This window comes from Eurypyga helias, unplaced genomic scaffold (genome assembly GCF_000690775.1).
Source record: "Eurypyga helias isolate BGI_N326 unplaced genomic scaffold, ASM69077v1 scaffold5768, whole genome shotgun sequence".
NCBI classification, from domain to species: domain Eukaryota; kingdom Metazoa; phylum Chordata; class Aves; order Eurypygiformes; family Eurypygidae; genus Eurypyga; species Eurypyga helias.
The window spans coordinates 28192-39526 of record NW_010266250.1 but is presented as its reverse complement, the minus strand read 5'-3'; the positions used below and the strand labels follow the sequence as shown (position 1 = coordinate 39526).

The following is an 11335-nucleotide window of genomic DNA, read 5'->3' as shown; positions in this document are numbered from 1 at the left end:
TGAACCTGCTGTTTCCAAATAATGGTCAGGGATAGGATAACCTGTGGTTGTCTTGACCGCAGCAACCCGGGGATGGTGGCTGAAGATTCTCAGAAAAGTGAGGGAGGCAAGTAGCAGAATAAAGACATTAGGTTTCAAGAGAGGAGACTTCAGACTGATCAAGGAATCAGCAGGTGGGATCCCATTGCGGACTGCCTTGAAGAACAAAGGGGCCAAGTGGTTGATGGATCTTCAGGACCAACACTCTCAAAGAAGGTTGGTCTATCCCATCATATAGAAAATTGAGCAAGCTCCGCAGAAAGCTAGTATGAAAAAGAGATATATCCTGACTGAGCTCAAATGGAAAAAAGGAAGTACTCAGAAAGTGGAAACAGGGATGGGCTAGCCAGGAGGACTACAGAGCCGTTGCTCAAACATGCAGTGGTGGAGTTAGGAAAGCCAAGGCTCAGCTAGATTAGAAGACAAGGATGGGAAGGGTTTTATAGGTACATCAATGACAAAAGGAAGACATGGAAAACATGAATCCACTGCTGAATGGGGCAGGGAACGGAATGACACAGGACATGAAAAAGGCTGAGCTAATCCCTTCCTTCTTTACCTTGGTCTTTACTGGCAAGGTCAACTCTCTGGATTTTTGTATCTCTGTGCTTAGTGGCAGAGTTTCATGAAAGAGGTAGTAGTACAGCAGGACAATCAAGTTGGGGCCCACTTAAGTAAACTGAGCATACAGAAGTCCATGGGACCGGGCAGGATGCTACTGAGGATGCCAAGGATGCTGGCTGATGCCACTGTAAGATTGCTCTCTATCAACTCTGAAAGGCAGCAGTCAAAGACAGCTCCCAGTGGCTGGAAAAAATACAAATATTAGCCCATATTCAAAAATAACTAGAGAGAGGCTCAAGAGGACTACTGCCCAGTCTGCTTTATATCAGTCCCCAAGAACACTATGCAACAAACTCTCCTTGAAGACATTCCCAAGCACATACATACCTTTGCAAGCGACCACTACAAATTTGCTAAGGACCTGAACAACCTAATTGCTGTCTCTCACCGGTCTTGTGGATAAGCAGAACACAATGGATATAATTTGCTCTTTCTTTGATAAAGTTATTACATTTTTTTTTCCTATAGAGAGTTTGTAGCTCAATTGTAGAGATGCAGACTGTATGAATGAACAACAAATTGGTTAAAAAAAATAAGTAAACGATTAGACTCAAAAGGTAGTGAGCAGAAGTTCCAAGTCCAGCAAGCAGGTAAGGTCAGGACAGCAACTGATACCATTAAGTGTTTCCATCGGTGACCTGGACAATGGATTAAATACATTGAAATGAAATGCTGTTAAGACACCAACTGGGGTAAGGGCAGAGGTGCTGCTCTGAGGGACTTTGACAGGCTGAAGGAACTGGCTGATAAAATCCACATAAAGTCCTACAAAATAACACCATGCAACAGCACAGGCCATGAGCTGACTGGCTAGAGAGCACCTCTGCAGAAGAGGACTCGGAGGTTCTGATGGGATGGGAACAAAGACAGAGGTGTAGCCTTGCAGTGGGTGCAAGCTAACCACGTTAGCAAGAGTGCAGCCAGCAGATCATTCAAAGTGATTATAACCCCTTTACAGGGCATCATGATGCCCCATCCGCAGTACTGTGCCCAGCTGTGGGGCAGCTAATAAAAGAGAAAAAACCCGGTCACTCAGAGCTGCAACATCACAATTCAACAAGCCAGAGCAAAAACCCCAGTGAAATGACATGGCAACTCAACAATGTTGAAAGTGTTTGTTGCTTTAATTCTGAGAAGGAAAAGACAATGTTTTGTAAAAGGCCTTGATGGAGATGTTATAGAATAAGCAGCAAACAACTGTAATGATTTTATATATACTTTGTACAAAAATAACCCTTTCTTAAAACATTAGCATTTGAAAACTGGGAGGAATGGCTGCCATGCCAGAAGGCCGTGCTGCCATCCAGCGTGACCTGGACAGGCTGGAGAGCTGGGCGGGGAGATACCTAATGCAATTCAATAAGGGCAGGTGTAAAGTGCTGCATCAGGGGAAGAACAACCCCATGGATCAGTACAGGTTGGGGGATGTTCTCTTGGAGGGCATCTCCGGGGAAAAGGACCTTGGAGTCCTAGTGGACAACAGGATGTCTATGAGCCAACAGTGTGCCCTCACGTCCAAGAAGGCCAATGGCATCCTGGGATGCATTAAGAAGAGTGTGGCCAGCAGGTCAAGGGAAGTTATCCTCCCCCACTGCTCTGCGCTGGTGAGGCCTCACCTGGAGTGCAGTGCCCAGTTCTGGGCTCCTCAGTTCAAGAAGGACAAGGAACTACTCGACAGTGTCCAGCACAGGGTCACTAAGATGATGAAGGGCCGGGAGCACCTTCCACATGAGGAAAGGCTGAGAGAGCTGGGTCTGTTCAACTTGGAGAAGAGGAAGCTAAGGGGTATCTTATCAATATCTAAAGGGTGGGTGTCAGGAAGATGGGGCCAGGCTCTTCTCAGTGGTGTCCAGTGACAGGACTAGGGGCAGTGGCCATAAACTGGAAAACAGAAGGTTCAACCTGACCATGAGGAAACCCTTCTTCCCTGTGAGGGGGACAGAGCCCTGCAGGCTGCCCAGAGAGGTGGTGGAGTCTCCTTCTCTGGAGACTTTCAAAAGCTGCCTAGACTTGTTCCTGTGTGATCTACTCTAGGTGATCCTGCTCTGGCAGGGGGGTTGGCCTAGATGATCTCTAGAGGTGCCTTCCAACCCCTTCCACTCTGTGAATCTGTAAAAAGCATATTGTTTGTGGAAAATCTAACAAATATTGTCAAGCAGCTTAAATATGTCATTGCTCAATAAATCATTCTTAGGTTGGAATATGGAAAATCCAAGGAATTGTTTGAACCCATACCACATATTCCAATTTCTGTTCAATTTGCACGATTACCATAATACTCTAAGGTACTGTAAAAGTCTACCAGCTTGGGCAGCCACTCTGGCATTTCACACAGGTGGAGCGCTCTCACCCTCAAATTTAACTAACCTTTTTTCAGTCCACCTTTCACAAACTACGGAAAAAAATGCCATGTGTATTAGCAACACAGTGCACTGAATGACAACTTGGTTCTTTATCTGAAATATTAGAACAAAGAACAGCTGATTATTAAAATTATGACCAACTCTAGGGGTCAGTAATACTTGACATTCATGTGAAACTTGTTCTCAAAAAGCAGAAATAAACTCCAAAGGAAAATACCACATTCAACTTCACCCTCCATTGGTCATGGCTAATAACCTGCCCATCATACCAGAGGACAAAAGGTGGCTGTACAATAGAGCAGTCAGTCCCTAGGGTTTTCCCAGGAAGCTCCACACGGGCATTCTAGACAGACTTGTGAGAAAGAGGACTCTGTGAATATTAACAAGCTGTGGGACCTAAAGGGCCCAAATCTGAATCCATTCCGTAAACACATCTCCTGTTGGCTTCAGCATGGGACAGCCTGCAGCCCGAACAGGAGGTCTAAAAAGTAGAACAGCTATTGAAGAGTGGTTGCATTTAACTACTTTGCTGTAGTATTCCTTTTCCTCTTTAGCATCCATCACTTCGGCATTCACAAGGTATTTCTGCTGTTACCCATTAATTACAGTGCCAATCCATTTATCCATGAAACATTTGTAAACAGAGATGCCCTTTGGGATGCAAGGATTAGAGTTTCAATTGCAGTGTATTTGATGGTTGCAAAAGTGAGTCAGGAGGAAGGAAGCGGGAAGAGGAAATCTAGAAATGGCAGAGATCCCTGTTTGTTTCTTTACGCACATACACTGACCTATTTCTATTACATAGTGTGGGAAAAAATATTTCCATTCTGTAGTTGTGTTTTTCTACAGCTGTAATGATCTAAGGACCAACAGGTAAGAGCACACTCCAATGACACTAGTCATTTACCATAGTTCTGCCCCATACTTGTGCCAGGCAGCAGAACAAATAAGTGACATGCATCTGTCACAAGAAGAGTTACAAACACTAGTATGTTCTGGAAGTCATCATAAAAAAATGCTCAAATCTGACAATACATAAAAACCCCATCAGTGAATAAAAATAGGAGCTAAAAATATACAAACTAACAGCACCCAGAACCCTCATATTACTAGAGCAATTGCCTGCTACAGCAGAGGTGGTAAAACTCTGCCTGGACATTAGCACAGTAGCTGGGTTTGCTTCTCCGGCCTGCAACGGGCTTGAAGGTCTCTCACATTCAATTACAAACAGAACCAAAAAATAGGGGGTGCGCAAGGATTCATTTTATTAATCTTCCTAAAAGAAAGCTCTCCGAGAGCCATTCAAGGACATCGACCACTGAAAGCTGGAACATGCAGTACTGAGCAACTAGGAGGAAAGTATTGTGTTTGCCCATACTAAAAAAACATTAAAAAAAAAAAATAATCTAAGCCTGTCCATGCCTCAACCACGCCACGCCAGGCTGGTTCAGTTTTCTACCTCCAGTCACCACTAGCCGGCGGAGCAGAACGCCTCCCCTGACTGCCCCTCTCCTTCTTCCATTGTTGTTCTCTGGGATCCAGATAACAGTCTATTTTTGGAGGACCAGACCTCCAAGAATTTAAGGTCTTTGCAAAGGGCATTTGGTGATATGCCATACTTCTCTTATCCAAGACCTTTGTTCAAGCGACAAAACTCCCTCTTGCCTCACGTGTGCAGCTGTCTGTTGAGGAATCCATGAATCTAGATAAAAAATAGAAGAGGAAGAAAGCATGATCATTAAATCAAAGGGTAAGTAACACCGTCCCTTTATTATGACAACGTATTTTCCAGGGGGGGGTGGGGGGTATTCATCTAATTTAATGTCCTATAAAGGCTATTCATAGGAAGGATTTAAAAGATAATGAGAATGGGGAAAGATCAAATTTAACACTGTAACTTCTAAATAAAAAGATTTATCATAGTCTTAAGTTTTAAATGATTGGTTGATCTTATCAGACACCATTCAAAGCTGCAATTGAAAGCTCTTGGAAATACCCATTACAAAACCCATAGCAATAACCCTAAGACTTGCAAAAGTTATTAGTGTTGTCAATTTAGCACACAAAAGTCAAGATAACTTCAAAGATACATTTCTTCTGTGTATAAAACTATTGGCAAATTGAATTTAGTAATTTTTTAGGGATGCACTAGGAATCTGATGTTTTGCTTTAGCCATCTCTAAAAATGTCATTCATGCAGGTGTTAGCAGCTGCTAACGTGGAAATTACTAAGAAGAGAAGAAGCTGCAGAACAGCTGAAACATCACCTCCTTGTATCTCTCTTTCAGACTGTCAGTTTGGAAGGTCTGGCTTTCATCCTGCCTTTCCTCATTGCCTTATACAAGGTTATGTTCAGACTGGGGAAATTACAAATCACCTCCAAGTCAAACAGTGTCTGAAATCTGCCCACAAATTGGTTCTCTTTGTCCAACCTAAATTTCATAGCCCACAGAATAACAGTGTCATTCCTGCACAAGTGATCAAAAGTCAGGAGGAGTTCGTCCAGGAAGGGATGGTGGTAAACTACGTCGGCAGCCATAACGTAGTCAAAGTGACAAGAAGACCTAGGAAAATTCTTTTCCAGATCAATTCCCCAAGACAATTCTTTAACACATGGCTGGTGCTTGCATTTCAGCTTTGTGTTTTGGAGAACATTGTGCTGAAGGTTTCCCAGCAGTTCTGGCAAATCAGTGGCCGTCACAAGTGCACCTGTGACAGGGAGAGAGAACAAACGTGACCTTTGAATATCCTTCGAGACTCGAGTAAAAGCCCATTCACAACAGGCACTGCGCAAGGAACTCATTTTACCAGGTAGCTCTCTCTGAAGGGAACAGAGCAATGGAAATGCTCCTAATAGCTCTTAGCCGTTGTGCTTAAAATAAATACCTGCTTCCCAGTAGATCTACCCTACAGATTGTCATCTAAATGCAGCTGAAGATGGGTGGAGAAAAATCATATACTTACTGCACCTTGATATCATATTGGTTAAAGGCACAGTGAGTGAGCAGGGATTGAAAAACACCAGTTGCTGACTCCAAGAAGTCAGCATGAGGTTTAAGCATTGCCTCAGGTTCTTTCATTTTCACATAGGAAGAAGCTTTCTCAGACTACAGAAAGCTAGAATTCTGTTAAAATGCAGAAGTCACTGATCTGGATCACTCAGGAAGAATAGGCTACCGTGAGAGAGAAAACAACAGTGTCTGTAGCAGATAAATCAAATTGTTGATCAGTTGCTGAAAGAAAATGCTGAACACAAATGCAAAGGAAGTGACCTGGTATCCAAGAGCTGTTGGTCAATGAAGGTGGTGCATTGGTCATACCTACATCCTGCCACTGACATCCGGTGAGGCCGCTACTTTCTTATTTTGGTCCCCTGTTTAACACTGTTAATGTCATCATCACCTACTGGGACTTCCTTTATTGCATCAACACACACTGCTTTACAGGGCGGGGGGGGGACACACACACACACCAACAACAACAAAGCAGGTTTCCAAACAAGCCTTTTGTAATTTATTTGTTCTTGTTCTTGGAAGCTTTCAAACAACAGTATTTTAGAAGAATCAAGCCATTCCCTTTGTCCTCCAGTATTAACCTGAGAGATGCTTCCAAGAGCATAAGAGCAACGGCATGTACTCACCCAGTAAACTGGCTACTATGGAGACCAACCCAGTTCCAGCTCCAATTTCAATCACATTTTTGTCAACCAAATTGTAGTGTTTAGAATTAGTTTCCAAAAAATAACACAGAACAAGAGCCTGTAAGGGAAGGAATCCATGAACATACTGAACAAATAAATGAAATAAATCCCTTCACTAAATATGCATTTTCATTTAAAGGCATGCAAAAAATTTCTTGTCTGTTCAAAAATTAATGTTTGTTCAAACAAGCAATATTCATTCAAGCGCTGTCCCTAAAGGATCGCAGCTCACTATCCTCTTTGAGCTCTAAAAGGCTGACAAAATAAATGCCACAACATGCCTCAATATAGGCTTGCAAAGCATCACAGCCAGAAGGAACAACTGCAATTATCTAATCCGTCATGCTGCATAACATGAGCTATAAAATTCCAGTCAGCAATTCCTGCTTGTAACGGCACTTCCTTCTGGTTGAGTTAAAACCTGTCCTTCACAAAGACATCTTGATATAAGGACTGCTTGTGAGAGAAAATCCACAACCACCCTTGGTAAGATCTTCTAATTGTTAATTATTTCTAACAATAATTAATTACCTTAATGATTCAAAAGGGACCAATAGATGTACCCCTTTTCTTCCAGTTCAGTTTGTTTTCAGTTTCTATGGGCTTACCTTGTTAAGCTTAGCAAACTTTTATAGCACAGTCACAAAGAGCCCTCTGCAACAGATTCCTCATAAGTGCACTTACAAACTGTGATTAAGACCCTTCTTCAGCTTTTCTGCCCTGTCTCATACTGACTAGTGAGCTGCAGTTCACTGTTGAAATAGACATTGCTGATTTTATTTCTCTGGCAAAGATCGTTTGACAGAGATCGCTCCACTGACAAATACATAAGGCGGTGACCACATTTTCTTGCAATACAGACAACCATTTGGAAAGGCAATTATTAGTGGCTTAGCCTGCCACAGCAAAATTATGCTCTAAGTTTTGCTTTTAATCAATTAAGTAGTAGAAGGAAATGAACAGGAGACTATTGACCCAATGCTGACATGGTAGAAATTCAAAGTTTTTGCTTTCTACACCTTAATTCAGACTAAGGTCTTTTTTGCAAGTTACATACAACTCAATCAACAAAGCTGTAATATAGAAACAATTCTGTGAGCACCACGACTAATTAAAGCCAGACTCCTAAAGATTGCATCTGATGTTTGACTGACATTTAAAGACACATTATATTAAGATTTCCTGTTAGTTCTATATATTCCAATAATTTCCTCCTTTGGAGTTTTGCCATATTCTGTTGTCGAAACTGGCAGGATCAAAATTTGTGTGTGTTAAATCAGATAAACTTTGAAATCTGCCTTCCTTCCCATGAAACATGCAGAAACTTTATTTCCCTTAAAGTTTCTGTCCTCTTGACAGGTTTGGCTGACATTTTAGGAAGAGTTTAAATACTGCTGGATGGAACAGGAAGGGAGAACATGAAGATACACAGACAAAAGGGTTGCCTTCTTTCCACAGCAAAACTGGCTAAACCCTCCTGGGGATGGAAAAAAAAAAAAAAAAGTGCTTTTCAGTACAACACATGATTTTGTGAGAATAACTGGCAATCAGCCAACCTTTCCTTGAAGACATGCACTGAGGCTGCTAAGAGATATAGTGTAAATGACTTGTGCAGGTCTGCTAAGACAACGAAAACTGTTTGGAGTTCAAAACAGCAGAGTTTGCCAACTCTCCTCAAGTGAACTACGCCCATACTTCTTGCAAATAGTATGATCCTAGGAGGCTGATGCTGTTGGTACAGAAGTGGAGCCTCAAGGGTTTTAGTCCTCTCCCTCCTATGGGGGCTTCTGGAGATGGTTCTGTCTCAGGGACTTTCTCTGAATGCTACAAGTGTCAACGCCACATTGTGGCACATCCCTGAGGGCAGCGTTTTCCTTCACTTTTAGTTATTTCAAAACAATGACCTGCACTGCACAGATTCAAAGACTTGAAGAAGGCTCTTTGTATGCTGGGCATGTTGAGGGTTCTTAGATCAAGAGATAATGGTTCTCTCCTACTAAATTTCTGGCTGTTTAAGAAACTGAAAGCTCCAGCACAACCTTTTCTCATGTCTGCATAAGGTAATTTTGTTTCTCACAAAAGTAGGTTGAGTAACTTCCATGAGCGCAAATACCTTGTGAGACCCTATCACAGCTGTTTACACAACCTGGATCTGTCTGCCATACAGCCGTCTGTAATAACAAGGTGTACAGAAATGTAATCATCATGAGACTGGCATATTTCCTTCAAAATATTCTTGTAACTGGCCAATAGGATCATAAGTTATTGGTAGGTGAGGAGGGGACACAAGATCTTACATCTTGCGTGACAGGAGCACGAACAAGAAATATCATTTAATCTTTGAGAACCAGGAGTCCATATGAAACCAGGCTAAAATCAGGTTTGGGATTTTCATAGCAGAGACAGAGAAGTACAGAATGTTTTCCTCAGGTTTACAACATACAACAAAATATATTTATCATGCAAAGCAAATTAAAAGTGCTAGAAGACTCCAAAACAAAAAAAAAAAAAAAAAAACACAACAACACTGCATAAATATCGTACCGATGGCCAGACGACTGCCCCGTAACAATCGGTGGCTTCTGTAATTCTTATCTCATGGCCAGCAAAGTGAAAGCCTTCCCACGGCTTGTGAGTTATAAGAGCAGGGAAAAAACGCCTTCTCATGATCTCTGCAACTATCTGTGCGTCTTCTTTTTCCCCTGGAAGCAAAAGTGTAAAAGGTCAAACAGGCTGAGAGGACTGATAGTGAAACTACCAGTTTATATTAAGAAGCTGATTTGGAAGCAAGCATGTGAATTTTGTCTGTGCATAAAAATACATTTCATCATTAATGGTTAGCATGATACACAGGAAGTCTCCTGAATCCTAATCGAAGCTTTCCAGTTATGACTAAATAAATTCTTTCCTGTTTTGCTGAAGAAGCCAAGTTCATAAAAAGTAAAGAAGTGGAATGTTACCATATATTGCTTTCCATTTCAGCGATCCAAAGGAAATTTTTTAACTTTTTCACTTCAAGAACAGCTGCCTTAGTATAGACACTCATGATCTTAGGGGCCCAGATTTTTTATTACTATCCATATCTTTTTACTGTTCACTTTCCACACATTATGGTTCTTTTTATCATTTATAAGTCTGCCACAAAACTTCTGAAACAGATCCTAGCAACACAAATTATGACAGACGGGAGCGAAAGCACTAGTGTTGTCAGGAAAGCTTATCCACCCACCCCAACAGAGCCCTGTCAGAGGGATTCTTTCCAGTTGGCTTGATATGCTGAATGCCATCCCTGTTGCTAAGCGAAGGATATTGACGATAGCTAACATAATCCCAGATAACTCTTCTAACAGGAGAGGATTCATTCTTTTCCAGCTGAATACCAAGCCAGTTTCAGCTTTGCCATCATCACACAAAGCTGCAGCACAATGTTACAGGAAAAAAAAAAAAAAGTGAAGCTGTCCAGAGCATTTTCCTAGCAAAGGATCGTTCCAAGTTTTCACAGGATATTTGCTTTCACAGCCAACTATGATCCCGTGGCCAATTAGCTAAAGCAAAACATGTTTACAAGCTACACCTCCTAGAAAGCATGCTAGACATTCAGATAACTGGGTTACCATCTTGTCCACAGCAGAGTTTCTATATCCAGCCTTAAGTCACCATCAAAGTCACAGACAGCAAGATCAGGATCTGCACAGAAACTGCAAGCAAACGGCTATTAAAAATGCTAACATTTATGTTTTCATCACCACAGAACACATTGGTTTACTGAAGATTCTTCAGATTTTCTTCCCCCTCAAATCACTGCAGTCACAGGACATGATGGCCTCAAGGGTTGTCATTTGCTCTGCCATAAGCCTCAGTACTTTTATTGCCATAACCAATTGAGAAAGTGTCTTTCACCCCTGCTTTTGTTCCTCGGTCCTTCACAAGGATGGGAGAAAAGAAAGAGATGATACCCAACACATCAGGAAGGTGCTCAGGCTCATTAACCAGTTCTTTAAGCCTGTAACTCAACTAGTCTAGTGGAAGGTGTCCCTGCCTGTGACAGGGGGGTTGGAACTAGATGGTCTTTATGGTCTCTTCCAACCCAAACCATTCTATGATTCTAGATCAGGTTGCTCAAAGCCCCTGCTCCAGCCTGGCCTTGAACACTTCCAGGGATGGGGCATCCACAGCTTCTCTGGGGAACTTGTTCCAGTGTCTCATCACCCTTTCTGTGAAGACCTTCTTGCTGATATCCAACCTAAATCTACCTGCTTTAAGTTTAAACAAGTTATCCCTGATCCTGTCACTACAGGCCCTTGTAAAAAGTCCCACCCAGCTTCCTTGTAGCCCCTTCAGGTACTGGAAGGTGCTATAAGGTCTCCCCAGAGCCTTCTCTTCTCCAGGCTGAACAAGCCCAACTCCCTCAGCCTTTCTTCCTAGGAACAATAGCAACAAACAAGGAAGAAAAAGCAAAAATGTTCACGTTCAATCTTAGTGTGTTGACAGTAAGGCATAATCTGAAAGTTAAAACAAACAAACACAACCCTAACAAAAAAAACCCCAAACAAACAAAAAAAAACCCACAGCAAAAACTAGCCAACACAACATAGTCCAAAAATTAATG

The 11335-nt window shown here is 42.0% G+C and overlaps 1 protein-coding gene across 1 annotated transcript in view; it reads right to left on the bottom strand.

The window, feature by feature from the left end:
• Positions 1–5310: 5310 nt before the first annotated feature.
• LOC104513592 (protein-lysine methyltransferase METTL21E-like) overlaps positions 5311–11335 on the bottom strand; it is a 15088-nt gene continuing 9063 nt past the window's right edge. Inside the window, exons 2-4 of the mRNA XM_010157003.1 lie at positions 9271–9428; positions 6667–6784; positions 5311–5735 (exon numbers count right to left, since the gene is read on the bottom strand). Coding sequence (XP_010155305.1) covers positions 5311–5735; positions 6667–6784; positions 9271–9428 — 701 coding nt within the window. The remainder of the gene's footprint in view (positions 5736–6666; positions 6785–9270; positions 9429–11335) is intronic.